The sequence below is a fragment of the Callospermophilus lateralis genome, chromosome 14, assembly GCF_048772815.1.
Source record: "Callospermophilus lateralis isolate mCalLat2 chromosome 14, mCalLat2.hap1, whole genome shotgun sequence".
Taxonomy (NCBI): domain Eukaryota; kingdom Metazoa; phylum Chordata; class Mammalia; order Rodentia; family Sciuridae; genus Callospermophilus; species Callospermophilus lateralis.
This window is the reverse complement of record NC_135318.1, coordinates 50637529-50660913: the sequence shown is the minus strand read 5'-3', so window position 1 is coordinate 50660913 and position 23385 is coordinate 50637529. Positions and strand designations below refer to the sequence as shown.

The following is a 23385-nucleotide window of genomic DNA, read 5'->3' as shown; positions in this document are numbered from 1 at the left end:
TTTAACTACAATAGCAACTGGTGATGGAAAACTAGCTTTAATATTTTTATTCTAATTATTTTATCACACTAGTAATTTCTTAAAAATTTGGAAATCATGATGTAGTACAGATAAAAAATTCTCTCACTTTCTCTTCTCTTTTGGTGGTACTTGGGATTGAATCCAGGGTGCTCTACTACTTTTTGATACAGGGTATTGCTAGGTTGTGAAGGCTAGTCTCCAACTTGCAATCCTCCTGCCTCAGCCTCTATAGTAGCTGGGATTATATTCTGCATTACCTAGTCTGGCTTAAACAATAATCTCTTGAAATCACAAAGCATTTTGGGTATGAGAATGGTGCCAAATTATGAAATTTAGCACCAGAACAATAGTTTATAGTTTTACTGTTAGTTTGTTGTTTTAACAGTAAAACTACAAACTATTTATTGAAGTCAAATACTTTCTATAATTTACATGCCTAAAGAATTGTTAATTTATTCACAATACATTTTCAGGGCTATCTAGCTTTAAAACTCTTCTTTTACAGAACTATGCTGAACCCTGATTACAGGGGAAAACAATTCCTGGGTTATAAACTTAATAGATTTAATGAAATGATATAGCTACATGCAGATTTGCAAACAAAATGCTCACACACCCTGCATTAGTGAAGCCAATATATAGTGTATGCATTAATCCTTAGATTACAACTCTTAATCTAGGTATTAAAGAGTTTACATGTTCTACAGCATTTTGGTCCTCTGTACACAAATAAGCTGGTTAAAAGAATATCTATTAGCAATGAAAATATGGTCTAACCCCTTGCTTAAATTCCATGAATATAAATAATAAGATGAACACTTAAGGTATTTTATGATATCCAGTTGCTTCATTAACTCTACTGTGATTGTTTTTGAAGCTCTTCTCCAAGTTCAAACATGTCAGGCTTGCTCTTCAAGCCTTTCAAGTTGGGACTTATATTGAAAAACAGTGCCAAGCAAGAAGTTCAGGTTAGGTCTTCACAGAAATGATTATGAGAATACAAACTGACTGTAAATAGCTTCCTCATCAATACATCAAGTAGTAAAATAAAAAATTTCATTGAATATATAGTTTATATATGTTAAAATTTATTCTTGGTCCATAGTTACTTGAAATATAAAATTTTCAAATTTATAATTTTTTCTAGTTATAATTTTGCTACTGATTTCTAGATTAACTGCATTATTTATGAAAAATATAATTTCAACTCTAATTTTTTTTAAACTTGCTAGTTTATGGTCAGTTTTGGTTAAAAAAATTAATTCTGCATTGGTATAATGTAATATTTTAGGAGGCCAAAATTAACTGAATATTTAAATCTTAATAATTTTTAGTCTGTCTATAAAATATGGAGATATGTTATGATCAAAAAGTTATTATCTTCCTGGTGAATGGTCGGCTTGATACCCAGAAATTCAGTCAGCTTTAAAACTATTATATTTGATATTAATATGGCTTCACTGGTTTTCCTTTAGTTTGTGTTTTTATGGTAAATCTTTCTTCAGTCGTTTTCAACCTTTCATGTACCTTTATTTTAGATGTGTATAGTTAGATTTTTAAAAAATTCAGATTAATAAACTTTTGTCTTTTAATCACTACATTTATCCCATTTAGAATTAATTAATTAATTATAATTTTAGTTTAAATCTACTTTATTATTTCATGTTTTCTGTTTGTTTCAGCTCATTTCTTCTTCTTCTTTTAGGGCTATTTATTGCATTACTTTTACAAATGTCTATAATCTATTCTCTCTTCCAGTTTGCAAATCACATGTTATGTCTGTATTCTTTTAGTAGTTGTCCTTCAAATTACAACATACTTAAGAGATATTCAAAGAACAGTCAACATTTTTATTCTAGTTTTCAATAGCACAGAGACCTTAAAATACATTATTGCAATTATTCCCCTCCCATAAGATATTAATATTGTTTTATATTGTCAATGTTTGCTTAGATCTATTCACATAGGTGCCATTGTGAGATCTTTCTTGAATTTCTGATCTTCCAATGAATATTTTCCTTCTGCTTAAATTATATGTTTTATAATTTCCTTCAGCAATGATTTGCTCGTGACAATCTTAATTGAAAAATATTTTTATTTTTCTCATTCTTGAAAGATATTTTCATTGAACATATAGTTATAGGCTGGCAGTGACTTTCTTTCATCATGTGGAAAATACCATTGAACAGTCTTCTGGCTTCCATTACTGGAGAAATCAGAAAGAGCCCTTTAAAGGTATTTAGGTTTTTTCCTATCTTTGGGTTTAAATATCTTATCGATCATTCGGTTTAACATGAGGTTTCTGGATCTGAACTTCTTTTATCCTGATTGGGATTTGCCAGGCTTTTCAAATCAGAAAACTATCTTTTATCAGTTTGGAAAAGTTCTTTTATCTCTTCAAATATAATCTTTGTTCTACTCCTTCTCTTCTCTTTCAGTCTGACAGGACATTTTACACTATCCTTCAGGTCTTTCTTTTTTATTTTTATTTTTTAATTTTTATAGCAGTGATTTTTTCCATGGTAGAACAAATATTATAATGAAGCCCCCACTCTTCAAAAGTTATTAACATTTTCCCAATCTTAGTCATTCTCTCCAAACAGTTCTCCTAACTTCCCATTTTTTATCTAGAGTATTTTACAGCAAACCCCAGAATCCTATCACTTCAACAGAAAATAATTCAGTACACATTTCTAAAAGGTAAGTACATTTAAAATGTTATCACTTCTCTTTCTATCACCTTTCATTTTCTCCAAGCTATTTTATTGTTGCATGAATCTGGTTATTTTCCTGGAGGATTTCCACATTCTGTTTTAGCTGGCTGCACTTTTGTCCTATCATTTAACATATTCTTTTGTTCCCCAATACCTATTGTAAACTGGTAGCTATTACAACCAGTGGCTTGACTAGAAACCAGTTTAATTCTCTGGCAAGAATACTCACAGGTAGTTCTACGCACTTCCTATTGGAATACACCAAGAGGCACAACTTGGTATATTCCAATAGGAATACAACTGCTTGTCCAACTCTTTCTTTTTAAATTTTTTTTAGATGTCGATGGATCTTTATTTTATTCATCTATTTATATGTGGTGCTAAGAATTGAACCCACCCAGTGCCTTGCACATGCAAGGCAAGTGCTCTACCATTGAGCCACAACCTCAGCCCCTGCTTTTCCAACTCTTCCAATCTTAATGATATTTAGATTGATCAGTATTGTGAGTTTGATTCATACATCTTTCATAAAACCTTTCTCTTAATAGTTTTAGCAGCCATGCTAATTGTTTTTAGATCCGTCATTTCATTGGGGAACATTAAGTGGTGAGTTTTCTAATAAAATGATTCCTTCTCTATTTTATGGCCAGAATTCTTACATGGGGAAGAACCTTTTCTCATCAATTATTTAATTATATTGGAATATAGCTTATAAACAAAAGTCAGGATAAAATTTTTTACTTTTTTATCAACATATAGAATAATGAGTTAGTGCTCCAGCAATCTCCCAAGGCATCTTTTTTGACAATATCATTATGAATTCATAAATTTTTACATATTTGGTATATTTCAATAGATATTATCATATATTTGTTCTTTTGTATTCTGTAAACATGCTTCACTATGTCCAACATTCAATGTTACTAAAGTATAGATGTCAAAAGCCTTTCCTTTACAATAATCTTTGATATTCAAAAATACTACTAGGACATGCATAGGTTGGAATCTCATTCCATTTTCTAGCCTGGTATTTGTTAGACCTTTTAATCTAAGACTAAAGTCTTTCCTCAGTTCACATAAACTTTATTCTTTTCTCTGATAAAATGATTTTTCTTCCATCAGTTCTCACCTCTATAACCCCTATTATAAATCTAATGAACTTCCTGACTCTACCTTTGTTTTATCCTAAAATTTAATCTCTTCATCTTTTTCCTTGAATTCTAAAGATAATTTTTCAAGTTTACCTTCTAATTCATTAATTTGAGGTTCTGCAATAAACAGATATCATCATCTGTTTATAATTTCAAAATAATATTTTTACAGCAATAACTCTTCTCAATTCTCAAATCATTACCCTTTACTATTAAAAATGAAATCCAAACCTACAGGAACGCTACAAGTACAATACAATAAAAACCCAATGGTTTACCTATCTTTATCTAGGTTCACCCATGATTAACATTTTCAGATCATTATTTTTGGTTACAGTGCCTCCTGTTTTATTTTTATTAACAGAATGGATGGTCAAGTCACCCTAAGAAAATTAAATCTTTATTTTGTTTTGTTTACATTTTCTTTCATTTCTGTTCTAAGTTCATTTTAAAGAAGGACATTTGTTCTGATAGCAAAGACTGGTCTCCCTTTTCAAGCAATTTTCTAATAAAATAATTCCTTATTTGTAAAACCTAAAAAAGTGCTCATTTTAGGGTTTGTGCATAATAGTAAGAGTGAATATCTTCTTAAGAATGCAGCACCTGGGGCTGGAGATGTGGCTCAAGCGGTAGCACGCTTGCCTGGCATGCGTGCGGCCCGGGTTTGATCCTCAGCACCACATACAGACAAAGATGTTGTGTCCGCCAAATACTAAAAAATAAAAATTAAAATTCTCTCTCTCTCTCCCTCTTTCTCACTCTCTCTCACTCTTTCTTTAAAAAAAAAAAAAAAAGAATGCAGCACCTATTGCCAAAATTTATAGACAATAACTCTGGTTTGTGCAAGTATAGAATTTGTACTTGTATGCCCCTAAAAGTTAGGAACATGTTAAATTTTATGTTTTATTGCCTTTCTTTCCTCAACCCAGTCCAAGACCTACCGTGCACTGTGATGTAGAGGTCTTTACATTTTTGTTTTGTTTCTTACTCTTATAGGGTGAAGTTTATTAGTAATGGAATTTTAGAAGGGTTATGATATAGTTTGTATACATCTGTTCAAATACTTCAGATAGATTTCTCCTCCTCATGAAGAGTGAGTATTGCAACTTCCACATTTATCATCAATAATGTATCCTAAAATGGTCTGTTAACATACAACAGTAGTACCCAGTTTGCCATTTTCTGTTGTTTAGTCTTTTTTTTTCTTTTATTTTTTTTATTTATTATTATTTTTTTATTGGTTATTCAAAACATTACAAAGATTGCAGAATCACATCGGTTACACATCCACATTTTTACATACTGCCATAATAGTTAACTGTTGTATTCTGCTACCTTTCCTATCCTCTACTATCTCCCCCTCCTCCCCTCCCATCTTCTCTCTCTACCCCATCTACTGTAATTCATTTCTCTCCTTATTTTTTTCCCTTCCCCCTCAAATTCTCTTATATGTAATTTTGTATATCAATGAGGGTCTCCTTCCATTTCCATGCAATTTCCCTTTTCTCTCCCTTTCCCTCCCACCTCTCATCCCTGTTTAATGTTAATCTTTTCCTCCTGCTCTTCCTCCCTGCTCTGTTCTTGGTTGCTCTCATTATATCAAAGAAGACATTTGGCATTTGTTTTTTAGGGATTGGCTAGCTTCACTTAGCATAATCTGCTCTAATGCCATCCATTTCCCTGCAAATTCCATGATTTTGTCATTTTTTTAGTGCTGCGTAGGACTCCATTGTGTATAAATGCCACATTTTTTTTAGCCATTCATCTATTGAGGGGCATCGGGGTTGGTTCCACAGTCTAGCTATTGTGAATTGTGCTGCTATGAACATGGATGTGGCAGTATCCCTGTAGTACGCTCTTTTAAGGTCTTCAGGGAATAGTCCGAGAAGGGCAATAGCTGGGTCAAATGGTGGTTCCATTCCCAGCTTTCCCAGGAATCTCCATACTGCTTTCCAAATTGGCCACACCAATTTGCAGTCCCACCAACAATGTACAAGTGTACCCTTTTCCCCACATCCTCGCCAGCACTTGTTGTTGTTTGACTTCATAATGGCTGCCAATCTTACTGGAGTGAGATGGTATCTTAGGGTGGTTTTGATTTGCATTTCTCTGACTGCTAGAGATGGTGAGCATTTTTTCATGAACTTGTTGATTGATTGTATGTCCTCCTCTGAGAATTGTCTGTTCAGGTCTTTGGCCCATTTGTTGATTGGGTTATTTGTTTTCTTATTGTTTAATTTTTTGAGTTCTTTGTATACTCTGGATATTAGGGCTCTATCTGAAGTGTGAGGAGTAAAGATTTGTTCCCAGGATGTAGGCTCCCTGTTTGCCTCTCTTATTGTTTCTTTTGCTGAGAAAAAACTTTTTAGTTTAAGTAAGTCTCATTTGTTGATTCTAGTTATTAACTCTTGTGCTATGGGTGTCCTATTAAGGAATTTGGAGCCCGACCCCACAATATGTAGATCGGAGCCAACCTTTTCTTCTATCAGACGCATAGTCTCTGATTTGATATCAAGGTCCTTGATCCATTTTGAGTTAACTTTTGTGCATGGTGAGAGAAGGGGATTCAGTTTCATTTTGTTGCATATGGATTTCCAGTTTTCCCAGCCTGTTGTTTAGTCTTCATAAAGTATTTAGGCAAATAAGTCAAATTTGTAAGCCATTCTTTATCATTAAATAGTTACCTTATTTAGTTACATAAATAGTTACCTTATTTGGGTTATTTTCCTAAGAAAGGACATTTGGTCTCCATAAAGAAAAAAAAATAGTATTCTATTCTCAGTTATAAAACTGTGACAGAATCCTTAAAATTCAATTATTTTAGAATATGTTGATGCCAAAGATCTACCTTTCAAAAGCAAACTTAAATTTACTCTATAAATCTGTTTTTAAAAGCTAATAGTTCAATCGGGGTTTTAAAATTTTTTTTCACATTTTATTCTTTTTCACTACACACTGAGAAAAATCAAGAGGCACATTCTTAGAGGAGTTCTCTATGGTAAGTTGTTGCTTGTTCTTTAAATTTGCAAAGATCTGTGAGTTATTCCTACTGCATATTTGTCCATCAGATATGCCCCTTTTGTGCCCCAGGGTGAGTCAAAGAGTGCCTGGAATCAAAGATTTCAGAGAGCATGCACTCTTGGGGTGTTTTAAGTGTAGAATCTGCACTTGCACCAACCCAAGAGGAAGCACCTCTTAAATGCCCTGTGGATCTCTCTCTTGTCTTGCTCTACTCTGGGCCCTGCAGTATAAATGTTCAAATATATTTTAGAATTGATACTACATGTGACAAAAGGGGGAAAAGAGAAATGTCCCTCCATTTCCTCACCAATAATCCTATGCTCTAAAAATTAACATGTCTCTTCAGATATCATTATATAAATGTAGAAAGCTGAGCTATAACCTCAGCCCTTTTTATCATTTAAGACAGGGGCTTGCTAAATTGCCTAGGCTGGCTTCTAAGTTGGGATCCTCCTGCCTCAGTCTCCTGAGTTGCTGGGATTACAGGCATGCACCATGATACCTGGCTACGTTCGTTACATACTTTTTTTTTTCATTTAATAATGTATTAGCAATTATTCTATTTTATTCTACTTTATTCTACTCTATGCTTTTTAAGAAATAGGGGACTTGCTGTGTTGCCCAAGCTGGCCTCAAATTTCTGGGCTCAAACAAGGCTCCCAAATAGCTGGGACTACTGGTATGTGCCACCATGCTAAGCTTACAGTTTTACAATTTATTTTTTCAGCTGTGTTTAACTTACTATCCAAATTAACTTCAAGTCAAAAAAAGTTACTGTGGATTTGACTGTGTTTTTGTTCTCTGTGAGCATCGTGAGACATTTTCCAGGTGAGGCATGGTGGTACAACCAATCTGTCAATAAACATAATTAATTCCACAATATATCTGCTATGGAACATCATTCTCAAAGTAATGTAATATTTTTACATTACACATAGCCATTACATATTTCACTACTAGAGAATCTAATTACCATGGAAATAATGCTACTACAGAAAATTATACTATAGTTCCAACTTGGAATCAGAAATACCTCTGTAGAGGTATCATGACACAGAGGGAAAAGCATGTGTTTTATGCTTGAAAAAGACGAATTTTATTCCTAGCACTGTCATCATTACTTTTATCACTTTGTGCAAATTACTTAACTGAGGTTCAGTTTCTCATATGTAAGACAGAGATAATGGTATATATTTCTCATGTTGTTTTGTGGATCAAATCTGTTAATGAGACTAGAGAAGAGGGATGGGGCAGGCAGAAGACAATAAGAGACTGGAGATTCAGGAAGACAAAAAATAGGTACAGGTATTCTTGATGGTCAGAATGGATAAGAAACCTAAATAGCTTCCTGATTCTGACTAGTGCCGAACCTGCCTATACTTTTGTTCCTATAGGTATTAGAATTAGCCATCTCCTTTGCTTTATATTTCAACCATTTGCTCCTTTCATTTAGAGTACCCCCTCATCCCTTTCTGTAGCCAACTGCATGACATAATTTATCCTTAGATCCTTCCTAAAATCTTAGGTTTAAAAAACAAAACAAAACCCTGTTATCAAAACAAAGGAAATTGACATCTAAAATGGCAGAATGAGGACCTCAGTAAAATCATTCTTCCTTTAAAACAGTAAAAATACATATAAATAAAATCAACTAGGTTCAGAACTGAGTTAACAAAAGCCACAAAATGAACTAAAAAATTGTCTATCCAAGAGAAACTACTGAAACTTGACTTAAAGTGGCAATACTGAAATTCTTCAATAAAGCATTTCCCTGCATTGAGTCTTAATGTTTATAGTACATTTGTCAAAGAATAACTTCTATATCAGTATAAGTTGTCCCTTCTGCCTAGATGCTTCAGAATATCCTTCCTTTAAGGAACTAATCCTATAATTATAATGCTCTTCTTCCTTTAATGTCAAAGCAGCATTTTAAAGATAAATCTCAGGACAGGGGCTGTACCTCAGTGATAGAGTATGTATTTAGTACATGCAAGGTCCTGGGTTCAAACCCAAACACCTAAAAAAAAAAAAGGCTTAGTGTGGTTATACGTGTTTGCAGTGCCAGCACTTGGGAGGCTGAGGCAAGAAGATGGCTTAAACCCACAAATTCAAGACCAGTCGGAGCAAAATAGCAAAACCCTGTCTTAAACAAACAAACAAACAAACATATATTAACCCAAACTATCCCATCCAAACTGTACTATAAATGAATAGTTTTGCAAACATATATTTTCTTCCTTTTTTAAAATATTTATTTATTTTTTAATTATTTTTTTATTGGTTATTCAAAACATTACAAAGATTGCAGAATCACATCGGTTACACATCCACATTTTTACATAATGCCATAATAGTAACTGTTGTATTCTGCTACCTTTCCTATCCTCTACTATCCCCCCTCCCCTCCCCTCCCATCTTCTCTCTCTACCCCATCTACTGTAATTCATTTCTCTCCTTGTTTTTTTTCCCTTCCCCCTCAAATTCTCTTATATGTAATTTTGTATATCAATGAGGGTCTCCTAATATTTTTTTATTTATATATAACAGCGAATTCATTACAATTCTTTAGAGCTCAATTTTTCATATCTCTGGTTGTATACATAGTATACTCACACAATTTGTGTCTTCATACATGTACTTTGAATAATAATGATCATCACATTCAACCATCATTAATTACTCCATGCCCCCTCCCTTCCCCTCCCACCCCTCTGCCCTATCTAGAGTTTGTCTATTCCTCCCATGCTCCGTCTCCCTATCCTACTATGAATCAGCTTCCTTGTATCACAGAAAACATTCAGCATTTGGTTTTTTGGGATTGGCTAACTTCACTTAGCATTATCTTCTCCAAGTCCATCCATTTACCTGCAAATACCATGATTTTATTCTCTTTTATTGCTGAGTAATATTCCATTGTGTATATATGCCACATTTTTTTTATCCATTCATCTATTGAAGGGCAAATTGGGAATGGAACCATCATTTGACCCAGCTATACCTTTCCTCGGTCTATACCTAAAGGACTTAAAAACAGCATACTACAGGGACACAGCCACATCAATGTTTATACTAGCACAATTCACAATAGCTAAATTGTGCAAACATATATTTTATTATAGTATAATATAGATTTACTTTTAAATTTTCAAAAATAGCTAATAGTGACTTTTTGCTAATTCAAATTTCAACTGCATGGAGGAAAAAGAGCAAACATTAATACATGCTGTATTAAGAGTAATATCCTACCTTAGGAGAAGTAGAGAGATCTCTTCCTGCAGAAACAACTGTGTTTTCATTTACTCCTCCTGTCTTTGGTGAGAGAACTGGTGGAGGTGGGGCCCTTCGTTTCACTCTTCTTTCAGTTTCCAGTTCTTGAAATGGATTTACCAAATTATTTGGAGAAGTTGGTTTAGGCTCATAAAAAGGATTTGATCTAAATGAAATCAGAATTATTGTTAAATGACTCTCAAATTATTTCCAACTAAAGTAATTAAATATGTACTGAAAACTATAATGTTTCGTGCAAATAAACCCAAACCAGAAAGTCTTACAAGAAGAACAATGGCTATTAATCTTTGGGTCCATTTCTATCTAGACTTAAATAAAATTTGCCACTTCAAAAAGATGTTAAATACTAGGTCATGCTCAGCTTCAACTACTACAAAACAGAACCTTAGAAAATGTATTATTTTCAAAAAAAAGAGATCCTATCTATTCTTGATAGTCTAGGAAGAGGAAATAAGATGTGGAAATGTTGATTTACTTTCTTTTTTATGCTTCACTCCCATTTTTTTTTTCTTCTTGAATTTAATCCCTGCTTTTGTGTCAAATTCTCTTCTCTTTAGGGAACTATCTTTCAGTGGTTCATTCAGCAAAGTACTGTCAATAAATTCTCCCAGGTTTTGAAAGTATCTTTCAACTCACACTTAAATGAAAACTTAGTGAATTAATTCAGGTATATGAATTATTTGGAAGATAATTTAAATAATTATTTCTGATTAACAAATTTCCATATTATTTTGTAAGATGGTAGCTCCTATAATAATCATTATTATTAATTTATTATGTAGACATGAATGGTTTTAAGATAAACCTAGTTATTTTAGAGTATAGATTGCTTATATTACAAAAAGATGTGCTTAACAGGGAAAATAAATCAGAATTCTTTTAAACAGACAACTCTTTGGTATACTTTATACATATGAATTTATACAACTCAATTTGCGTAAAACTTCCATAACTTTATCTCATAAGTATAGCAAGGTATCTCAAAATATTGACCTTTTTCTTCATGCTTTCTCTGCCAAGTTCTACTCACTATATCTCCCTCTAACCACTGGTATTATTTGCATAGGGAAAATAAAAACACAAGTAGAAAAGAAGTCCAGATCAACTATTTCCAAAGTTGGTTCCTAACATTTATATAATTAAAAACAATTCAAATAGACATCTGTTTTGTTCTTGTTTTTGCAGTGCTAGGGACTGAATGTACGGCCTGGTATATAACAGGTATGTGCTCTATTACTGAGTTACAATCCTCTGCCCAAAACAGACATTTTCTTGAACGAATTAGAGCTGTGATTCTCAATGTTTTTATATTATGACTTATACTGAAAATGAAATTTGACATAACAAAGAAAGCTGCTTGAAATTAAAAGTGTCAGGAACTTTAGCTGCCCTTGACTGTGCCTGGCCATCAGGAGGACTACGAAAATCACTATCTTTATACATCCATAATTTGCCTGTGAGACAACAGTGTGCTAGGCACCACCACTGATTAGCTGCTAAATCAGAGTAAGGATAAAAGTCCTTTATGAGTTTTCAGATCCTTCCCTTTATAATTCAGAAAGCCCTAAATAAAAATGAATATTCCACTCAAGAATGAACAGCAAATGTTTCCATTTACACAAAATGTCCATATCTATGGTCAAATTCATAGATAAATACAGTAGATTAACGCAGAGGATGGAGGAACTGGGGAGATGGGACTAACTGCTAAGAGGTATGGAACTCCTTGTGTTAATGATAAAAATGTTATGGTATTAGGCAGTAGTGGTGATCATAAGACATAGCAAATATACCAAAAACACCTGCAGTATACATTTTTAAATGTGTAATTTAATGTTTTAGAAAGTATGTATATCGCAATATAAAAAAGTACTGCTAAGAACAAGTGAACAGGAACAGTGCCTACATAAAGTATTATGTGAATATACCACTTTCTCTACAAAATGAAAATAGTGATGTAACTGCTGATAAATACATTTAATATACATGCATCACATACATTTTGGTTGACAATGGACTGCATATACATGGTGGTCTCATAGGATTATATCAGCTAGTTCCATTTTGGCCATTTTTGTTTGTGTAAATACATTCTAGGATGTTGGTTCAATTACAAAATTTGCTAATCAAGTATTTCTTAAACCATGACTATATTCTAAAGCAGTACTTTACATGAGGAAATTTAAGGATTTAACACAATTTCCACATCTTGTTGATCATTTATGATTTAAATAATCTATTTCATGACTTTCCACATTGCTCTGAATAAAAATAAATTATTTTCATCTTTGAACTGTAAACCTGAGTGATATATTAGTTAAAACATTAACGCACTGTGAGTTTAAAATTCATGTTATATTAAAGAAGTTGGATAGAATGATTTTAAATGATATTATTTATTGTTTGGATATTCATCCAGGAAACCTCCATACAGTTTTTAATTAGTAATGAGATTTCAACCTGGGTTTGGAATCAGAAAGTAAAACTAAAGTTGGTTAGAAGCAGGATTAACTAAAACATACTGGAAATATTACACTGTGAAGCCAGGGTAAAGAGAAATCTGTAGTCTTTTCCTCTCATCTTGAAAATCTATTGTTTCTTTGGAAAAACAATTCAAATTTATTAAAATGAGTATATACCTTCTCTGAATAAAATTCCATGAGAGGCTTGAGAAACTGACACAGCAACATCAGAAATGTCTAGATATGGGTCCTCAAAAGTTACTTAAAAATTCTAATATAATATTGCTTTATCAGTTTTCTTTTCACTAAATTGGAATAGCCAAACTGTCTACCAAAGCCAAGAAAAGTGAGAAACCAAACAGTTGCTAAGTGTAAAGAACCGATGCTAAAGAGCAAGGAAGGTGTATATTTTTCTTTTGGTACTGATGGGAGATGTTTTATACATCAAAATACTCAGTATTGTTTATTTGTGGAAAAATTCTATATTGGGGCATACAGGAACAGTTTAATAATAGAAAATGAGTCACAGAAACTTTTCACTTGATAAAAAGTTGTAAGTTATAATTGAAGTAAGAATAAATTTTGGACGATTTCTGTCACTGATATGGGACCTATAAACTTTTGGAGATATATGAATACTAAATAAGTAAGTAATGCAAACCAAATTCTTCCTGGACTTGCACATTAGCTGATGTGAAATCTTTAGGACTTCCGTGTGTATTCCTTAAAAAAAAAAAAAAAAAAAAAATGAACCAAAGAAAGAAAGAAAGAGCTGTTTATAGGCTCCCTCTAGTAACCGCAAATGATTGAGCAATTTAGCAGGCTCTTTATTCATGGGAAACTTGTAAAGACTGTGACTTTCATGTAAAAAAAAAAAAAAAAAAAAGAATGATCAAAAGGAAACACCCACTGATTCTGATTTTAGTTTTTATTAAGGCATTTTAAAAGTTTAAGCAAACATTAGCTGTCTCTTTAATTTGTTAATAGGAGAGAGCAGGGTGTGTGTGAGTGTATTGTGTAATATTCATACATCTTGGAATGACTGAAAGATATTTAAAGTTTACATTTACATTAAAATATTCTAGGTGTGTGGCTGTTACTCAGCACCTACACCACCCATGAGAAATTTTATTTATTACACATTAGCTATTTCAAAGGAAACAAACAATAACATTGGCAAGAGTTGAGCCAATTTTTAAACCCCCGTACAGTTTTTAATTAGTAATGAGATCTCAACCTGGGTTTGGAATCAGATTATTATTAATAATGTAATTCTAAGTATTTATGGAGGTTAGAACTTTTTTAGCTTTTACCAAAACATAGCTATACCCAGGGAGGTGTGTAAAACACGTGAAAGTCATTACATAGTATTGTAAAGTAGGAAAAGATCGAGAAACATAGTTCCAGAACAATAGAAAATAAATCAACTCCCTTACTCTTTCAAACAAAAGTCATAAAATATTTGAAGTTAGTCACTATAGTTTCCTAAAATCATCTCTTTTCTAAGTCCAACAGTCCCTGTGCTCTTAATCATTGCCCATTCATGGTTAGAAGCCTGGATAAAACAAAATAAGACAGGCAAATTGGTCTTTCTCTTTTCTGCAGCTGGGAAACATTCTTCTCCTGGCCTTGGCATCAGAGCACCAGGTTCTACGGACTTTGAACTCCAGGACCTACACTAGTGGCCTCCCAGGTTATCAGGCTTTTAGACTTATACTGAGCCATGTTATAGGCATCCCCAAGTCTCTAGCCTGCAAATGATGATCTGTATTGGGATGTCTTAGTCTCCATGATCATGTAAGCCAATTCCCTTAATAATTTTCTCTTTCTCACCCACATCTTCCACCTCTCTCTTTCCTGCTTGTTCTGTATGGCCATATAATCCAATACATCATTGAATCTCAGATCAAATGAAAAGAACTCATACCTTTGAATACATGGTCATAGAATTTTGCTCAGCAATGTTTTGCTGTTTTTGTTGTATAGTAATTTTCCACCTTCAAATCCTGATTTTTAGAGGATACTTTTGTACCTTTCTTTTTTTGATGCTGGGGGTTGAACCCAGGACCTCCACCACTAAGCTATACCCCTAGACCCTTTAAGTGTATCTTTAAAAAAAAAAAAAATCTAATCGTTATTTTTTTAAATTTAAAATGTCCTTTTTTGATTGTTCAATATCACTACAGAGAAAAAATTAAATTTGTATATTAATCTTGTATCTATAACCCTATTAAATTTAGTTTTCAGTTCCAAAAGCTTTTTTGGAGACTCTTATAATTTTCTACATAAAAATTTTAAGTTATCTGTGAAAAAAGTTTGTTTTCAAGTAATCTTATATATGAGAAGCTTAAAACAGTATACTTTAATTTCCCCACTCAGTTTTTACAACTGTTATACTATCATACTTTACTTTTACATATTATAAAACTTAGCATACATTATTATTTAAGGCTTAAAACAGTTATCTTTTTAAAACAAAAATCTTTTAAAATAAGACAAACATTTTATACACACACTTGCCATTTCCTGTGTCTTCATTCCTTTGTCATTTTCCTCATGCATAAAAGACTTTTTTTTGCTTTAAAGATATATATATATATATTTTCAAAGCAAACCAGATAACAAAGAATTTATTCAGCTTTTGGATATATGGAAAAGTCCAATATTTTGCTTACCCTTTCCTGCCCCCTTTTCTTGACTGGAAATAGAAATCTGTGTTGACAAGTTTTTGGTGTTTTCTTTTAGAACTTTAAAAATGTTACCCTACTGGCTTATAGTTTGGATTGTTTTTGTTGAGAAACCTTCCTATGATTTTCTTCATGTTTCTTGTGCTTGGGGTTCATTAGGTTTCTTGGACCTAATAGGTGCAACTATTTTTTAATTTCTAAAATCCTTTGGCCAATATTTTTCAAATTTTGTCAAATATTTTTTCTATTTCCCTTTCTCTCCTCTCTTTCTAGAATTTCAATTATACAAGTTAGGCCACTTGAAGTTGTCCCACAGCTTACCAATCCTCTATTCATTTTTCTTTCCCATATGTTTCATTCTGGGTGGTTTCTATTCCTATGTCATTAGGTTCACTAATATTTCTGTCTTCTGTATGTAACACAGTATTAATCCCATAGAGTATTTTTCATCTCAGACTTTGTATTTCTCATTTCTATGAATTCAATTTGGATTTTTAAAATATCACCCATGCTCTCTGTTTTCCTCCACCTTCTTAAATATTTGGAATATATTTATGCTTACTTAATAGTTCCATCACTTGTCCCACTTCTGCATCCACAGTTAATGATAAACTTTTCTTCTCATTATGGGTCAGATTTTTCCTGCTTTTTATACATGCCTACTAATTTTTTATTGTCCTTGTGAATTGTGTTTTAAATTTACACACACACACACACACACACACACACACACACCACACACACACACACACACACACATTCCCTTAAATATTTAGAGCTTTGTGTGGGATGCAGTTAAATTACTTGGAATTACTTTGATCTTTTGAACCTTGTCTTTAAGCTTGTCAGGCAGGTCCAAAAAAGTCTTTGTACTGAGGCTAATTTGGTCCTACCATTGAGGCAATATCCTGCTGAGGACTTTAATTGATGCTCCATGTGCTGTCTTCTCCCTTGGGTAATGGGAACACAAACTATTCGTGGTCTTAGGTGGACTCCAGGGATTATTATGTCTGTTTCTTTGTCCTTGGTAATTTTTTTCTGATCAATACTCAGCTAAAGACTCAAAAATATTCTATAGATCTGTGAAATTCTGTAAGTAGCTCTCTCTTCTCTGATACTCTGTCCACATATTTTAGCCACTCTATAATCCTCAAAGACCAAATTCTGTCTCTCCAATTCAGGGAGATTACTCCATAAGTAAGACTGGACAACTACAGGGCTCATCATCTTTGTTTCTAATCTCTCAGAACTCCCTGTACCATCCAGTTTATGCCCAATGTCTGAAAACCAGTACTTCACATAGTTTATTCCATTTTTTAGTTGTTTAAGACAAGAGGTACATCTAGTCTGTGTTATTCCATTATTGCTAGAATTTGAAGTTTTGTTGTCATTTTTTTTTTTTTTTTTGTACCAGGGATCCAGGGATTGAATACAAAGGTGCTGAACTACTGAGCTGTATCACCAGCCCTTTTTATTTTTTTATTTCAAGACAGGGTCTCACTAAGTTACTTAGAGCCTCACTAAGTTGCTGAGGCTGGCTTTGAACTTGCTATCCTCTTGCTCAGTCTCTCAAGCCACTAGGATTACAGGCATGAAACACCATGTCTGGCTTGTTGTCACTTTTTAAATATACTCATGGTCATGGTCTACAGTCACACAGATTGTGCACTGTGCAACTCTAGATCATAATGTGAATATATTGCCTTTTTATCCCCAATCTATATTTGAGCAATATGGCAGTGTTAATCATACTGCCTATTCATCTGAAGCTTATAATAAGATCTGATTTATCAATGTTAGGATCTTGAAAAAGTCTTTCAATGTTTGGCACTTGAAAAAGTCTTCTCATCAAATTAATATCATAAATGACTAATTTGGATCCCACAGCAAAACTATAATATAACATTCAAGGGTAATGTTTACGCTATTCGATAAAAAACACCTACCTACCATTTGTAATATGGTTTCTATGAGATGATACAATTAAAATTTCAACAAGAGATTCCAGGAACACATCTCCCTCATTTATTAGTTTAGAGTACTCACATAATCGTATGGAAGAGGGTCGGAGAATAAGGGTTAAGACTATAAAAATTCAGATCAGGAATGAGCTACACAGAAATTTATATGTATTTATAAAACACATATTAAATTTATAAAATACATTTTTTACCCATCCAAATTTACATTACAAAAGGATTTCTTTAATTTCTATAGAAACTGAACTGTGGTAATAGCAAAATGAAATATACTTACTCATCCAATTCTTCTTCAGTTTTAGAACTATCAGCATAGAGGTACTTGCTCATGTCCACAGGTCTTATATTTTTTCGTTTTGTAGACAGGGGAGGAGAATCCTTTATAGTTACAAAAGTTTCTGGCTCATCAAATGGGTTCAAATATTGTGGAGTCTGTACATCTTTAAAGGGATTATAACTGTTATTATGAAAAGATTCTTCTGTTTTTTTAGGCGAAGCTGTTTCAGTAACTGGTTCTATAAAACGATAGCAAGAGATGGAAATTAAACTAATAGCATATGATATTTACATGGTATTTTAAAAAATTTTTAGTTGCAGATGAACACAATACATTTATTTATTTATTTATTTATTTATTTATTTATTTGTTTGTTTGTTTGTTTGTTTGTTTATTAGTGTGGTGCTGAGGATTGAACCAAGTACCTCACATGTGCTAGGCAAACGTTCTACCACTGAGCCACAATCCCAGACCCTATATGATACTTTTAATGTTCTTTCTTTCTTTCTTTTCTTTTTTGCACCAGGAATTAGACCCAGAGGCATTTAACCACTGAGTAATTAATTAATTTAATCTCCAGTTCTTTTTACTTTTTTATTTTGAGACAAGATCTTGCTAAATTGCTGAGGCTGGCTTTGAACTCAAGATCCTCCTGCCTCAACCTCCCAAAGCTGCTAGGATTATAGGCATGTACCACTGCATCTGGCTTTAACGTGTTTTCAAAGACTGGAATCTTGAATTAATAAATTATAGAGCTCTCAGAGCACAAAACAATAATGAAACAAGAAATTCCTTTTAGAGGTGTTAAGGAATTCTGAAGTTTAGAAAATGTAATATTTAAGATCTCTGTCTACCTCTCTAGGAATGGTGTTCACAAAAAACGACATCTCTGAATAGTTAATGTTTCATGACAGTCATCAGAGTCTCTAATAGTATCAGCATTATGGTACCTCAATTTTGGAAATTTTCAGCTTCTTATCAGTGCACTATTATTTATCTCACTATACTAGCTTATCATCACAAACTGCAACGTAATAAATTTGTTTAAAAGAATATAAAATGGATTAAATTTTAAAATGGCCTTGGTAATTATACCAGAATATTTAGGTATCTAGAAATTCATTCTAGACTATATAAAAAATACATACATGTATCCCTGGACTTCTTTTTTGAAAGTTCTGTATGCTACAAAACCTTAAATCTTTTTTTCCCCGCTGCGGGTGCTAGGGATTGAACCCAGAGCCTTGAACACACTAAGCACATACTCTCCCATTCTATATTCCCAGACCCCATTCTTAACCTTTAGAGCTTTTAATGAAATAATTTTTAAAATATAAATCCAATTAATATTCTAATAAGAATAACATAAGGATCCTCAGGTTGAATTAAAGTTGTATTAAAATCATACTGGTAAGGTGATAGATGAGTCACACTAAATCCTTCAATATTTTATTATTTAAATTTTCAATTTGAAAACAAATTTGCATATAGGTTTTGTTGACAAAAATAAATGGTCCCAGCTATTTGAGAGGCTGAGGCAGGATTATCAAAAGTTTAAGTCCTGCCTGAGCAACTAAGTAAGTCTTGGCCTCGAAATAAAAAGGGATGGCAAGGTAGCTCAGTGGTAGAGTGCTTGCTTAGCATGTGAAAGACCCTGGGTTCAATCCCCAGTATGGCCTAAATACAATACATATTTTTCCATATTGGAGAAAAGTTTCAGAAAGCCAATAATCATAGTACACTAAAACTAATCTTAATTATGCCAGGCAACTCCAACAAAATATTTTAGTAAAAAGCAAAAAACTGGTCATTGAACTCAAGAAAAATCACAATTATTTCCTAAGTGATACTTCAAGCAACTTACTCTGATTATTACAGAAACATTCATGATTGACATATATTAATGATTTTTGATTGACTGATTTGAAACAGGGTCTTTCTATGCTGCCTAGGCTACTCTCAAATTCATGGTCTTCAGTGATCTTCCTGCTTCAGCCTCCCACATAGTTGAGATTACATGCAGATGCCATCATGCCTACCCTAGTGACTTTTATATTTTAAAGTGAAACAACTTGTATTTTAGACATTAGTCCAGAAATTTTATTTTATCGTTCTATTGAAGAAAAATAAAACAAAAACCCTCAACTGAAATTCTGTATACCATGTAAAACCTATTATAAAGTATAAAAGATTTCATAAAATCATATTATTGATTTAAAATCATAATAAATTAATACTAAAATGAGTTAAAAATTGACTACATTAAAAAGATTCAATAACTGTGTTATTTTTTGTAATACCATCATAATATTCAAACATCATTAAAATCTTCATAGTAATGTAAATGGAGCACTCCTGTTCTCCATAGGGGAAGAGAATATGCAATTTTGCCTATTCAGTTTTTTTATTATCAAATGCTTAAAAGCTGACAAAACTTGTCAATGGAAACAAACTGTTTACTTCTACTTTCAGGAAAAGGACTGCAAAAATTGATCCAAGTAAATCATCATTTTTTGGTTACAAAAGAAAGTATAGAAACTACAGAACAAGATTTGAAGATGAGAGTACAAGTAACAGAGGAGAGTAAGTTTAAGATTATTTCATATAAAAGTTAACAAATACATTTAATGACTTTCTAAAAGGGTCACTGACGTACAGAAATATAAGGAGAAATGAGGATGTAAGACATAAAATGAATATATATGAAGTTCAGCCATAAAGCCCAAAACAAATAAACAAACTAAAAACAGAACTATAATACATTTTTTTCTTCCCCAAATATTTTGGTTACTTGAAGATGAAAGTTTTTAATTGATGAAAAAAAAATAAATTATTTCTAGGAAAATATTTTTCTAAAAGAAAGTACTAAGTACTTATTCCAAAGACATAGGCATATGTTTAAAGAAAACAGTGATTGCTACATGTTTTCTTAGCTCTGTAAGCATAATTAAAGATATTGAATCAGGTTGGTTTGCTTTGTTTAAACAGAAATAAAATCTTATGTGTTTTCTGAAGCTACTTTCTATTTCAGAAAACAGATCCACATATATTTAGAAAGCATATTTGATTGAAATGGAAAGTTCAAATACTGATGTTTCAAAATATTTTTGTAATTTTATCTTTTTAACACAGTACTCAGATGTATGCACTATGACATGCAACCATGAAAGAAGCTTTGTGGTCAAAAGAAGATGCTTGTTTGGGAATCTTAGTTCTAATTTCCAAGTACATTTCCCTCAAATTAAAATCACTTCACTCCTCTGAGCCTCAGTGTCCTAATTTATCTTTATTAAGATTTAAAATATGTTCATAATACATAGTCCACAAAATCTTATTAATTTGCAAGCTAGAAAGAAGAGAAAACGTAAAGGAAGAGAAGGAAAGAATTTTGAAACGATATTGCTCTAATAGAGTGAATCCTGAAGCTGAACTCATTTTCATCATGATAAGCAGTAGAAAAATTCTTTAAAGCTCATGAAGATTTCATAAGAGCAGTCAAAAAGATGTAAACAGTGGTTAATCATTCTTGCATTTACTTCAAGCAAAGAGTTTAATTAACAGAGGTCTCATTTCTTCAACAGTCCTTATCCAGGCTTGAAGAGTTCAAAACTCTTAAATAGGAGTTTTGATAAGAAAAGAGACTGGTGACAGCAGTGGGGACCCCTGATTTTACTCTTTATAAGTATGCTGTATATATGACGGCAGTATTTTTTAACTTTCTCTGCTCCATGCCATCACATACATAACTCACTCTATTAACTGTAATTTTTCAGCCAAAGGCATGAGTTAGAAGTAGCTAAATGTTCAGATGCTCTGAACACGAGGGTGGAAGAGTGGTAAAGAGGATCTACCTCTATTATCTGACTATCAGAATTCCCCACAACCTGACCTCACTTGGTATGCCTAACAAATGACTATATGTCCGCTAGGTAAAAAACTTTTATCTATAATATTAGACTTTTACTAACTGTTTAACCAAATAAGAACTAAAAATAAGCCACATGCAAATATCTAGGTAAGGCTTTATTAGTTTTTATTTAAAAACAATTCAATGGAGACTACCTAGAATTAACGATCAACTGCAAAAGGTATTGAACACAATATTATTTAATAAAAAAATCACCTTTTGAGTCTTTTAAGAAAATCTTTCCCTGCCCTTACTTATAGTTCATGAAAACTTGACTATACAAAGACTGTACAAGTATAGAAAGACTTCCTACCTTCTGAGTCAGGATCTCCAAATGGATTTAAATCTACTGCATCAGGATCATCAAATGGATTTGAATTCACAGTCACCAGGTCCTTTTCTGCTTCATCCAAAAAGTTAAGTTTGTTGATAAGCTCTGAAAAATAAGCATATATGTTAGCTCACTATAATTATGGTAAAGTCTAATTATTGATCATTCATGAAACATTTCAAATTTTAAAAATTCACATTAATAATACCTGCAAAAATGAGATACAGCATTTTAACAATGGCAGAATGTCATTCAAGCATTTTGTAGTATACCAACATTTCAAAATAAAAACAGATATTAACTTGAAAATTTATCAGATAATGAACTAAAGAAACTTTCATTTGAGTTGAATTTGATTCAAATTAAAAAGTGCTAATAAAGGTTTTTATAATATATAAGCTCACTGAAATATTGTCATATGATCAAGTATATTTTTAAATCATTATTAAGCATTCTGATATAATACTGTGCTAAAGATGATAAATTTTGTTATCTTGTTGGCTGTTGATACACTACAAATTACCATAGAAAACATTAAAAAAAAAAAAAGCAAAAAGACAAAACCGACAGCTAAGTTCAGACAGAAGTCAAGATGTAGCAAGTCACAGTAAATACAGGCAATCAGAAGCAGAAAGAAAGGAGGAAAGCTCTTAGACCTTCAGAGGAACTGGCTGATTTAGCTGAAGGCATATTTGCTTGCTTTATGCAGTCATCTTGATCTTCATCTAAGCTGCTCAGAGCATTCAACTGGTTTACAATTTCTGTAAACAGAAGCCAGTCAAGACAAATGTAAGGTAAGGTCATTTAATTAAACAGCAGTAGAAGCATGCTGTTACTCAAAAAGACAGAGGAGATGTCTGGTTAATCAATAGAATACATTCAGAGATGTTATTTTGATGAACTATAACAGATATAATCAATTGAATGTTACATTGTACTCATATTTTAAAATACAAAGCATTTTATTGTTAAAATTTGTATTAGTAATATATTAACTATGTTAATAGACACAAAAATAAATAACCCAAGAGTTGACATTGACTTTCAGCAATCATATTTTTATATTTGTAAAAACAAATTCTGCTCTAAACATATACATCAGAAACAAAAATTTTAAAAATCTTGATATTCACCATTTGCTTCAGATATTCTAAATTTAAACTTAAAGGTTTTAAGAATATATATACATGAGTCATGTATATAATATGCAATCATTCTTGCTCTAGAATTGAAAAATCAGCACTAAAACAATAAAAGCAAGCAATAGTTACTGTTTCTACACCTGTTTTGTAGAGAATTTGTTCTTTTAAGTCAATTCTAAGTATCTGCTTTAAAAATTTTATAATTTAGTCAATAAGAGAACAAAAAGATAAAGAGAAAAAATTTAAATAAAACAATTCATTTTGTGTATAAAACTGTTTTAAATGAGTCATATATATTTTGAATAACTGACTATGTGAAACTATCATTCACTGGGTAAAAATTAGATAACTTGTAAACAAAAGAATAAATGTCTTAGTATTCTAGATAGCATACTTAGAATACAT

The 23385-nt window shown here is 32.2% G+C and overlaps 1 protein-coding gene across 4 annotated transcripts in view; it reads right to left on the bottom strand.

The window, feature by feature from the left end:
* Ehbp1 (EH domain binding protein 1) overlaps nucleotides 1-23385 on the bottom strand; it is a 312370-nt gene that overhangs the window by 150696 nt on the left and 138289 nt on the right. For 3 of the 4 annotated variants that reach the window (XM_076832959.2, XM_076832960.2, XM_076832958.2), the window contains exons 8-10: nucleotides 21821-21943; nucleotides 17601-17838; nucleotides 10154-10340 (exon numbers count right to left, since the gene is read on the bottom strand). In XM_076832959.2, coding sequence (XP_076689074.1) covers nucleotides 10154-10340; nucleotides 17601-17838; nucleotides 21821-21943 — 548 coding nt within the window. Of the gene's footprint in view, nucleotides 1-10153; nucleotides 10341-17600; nucleotides 17839-21820; nucleotides 21944-22494; nucleotides 22600-23385 lie in introns of all 4 variants that reach the window. The other variant, XM_076832961.2, reaches the window with a different exon arrangement.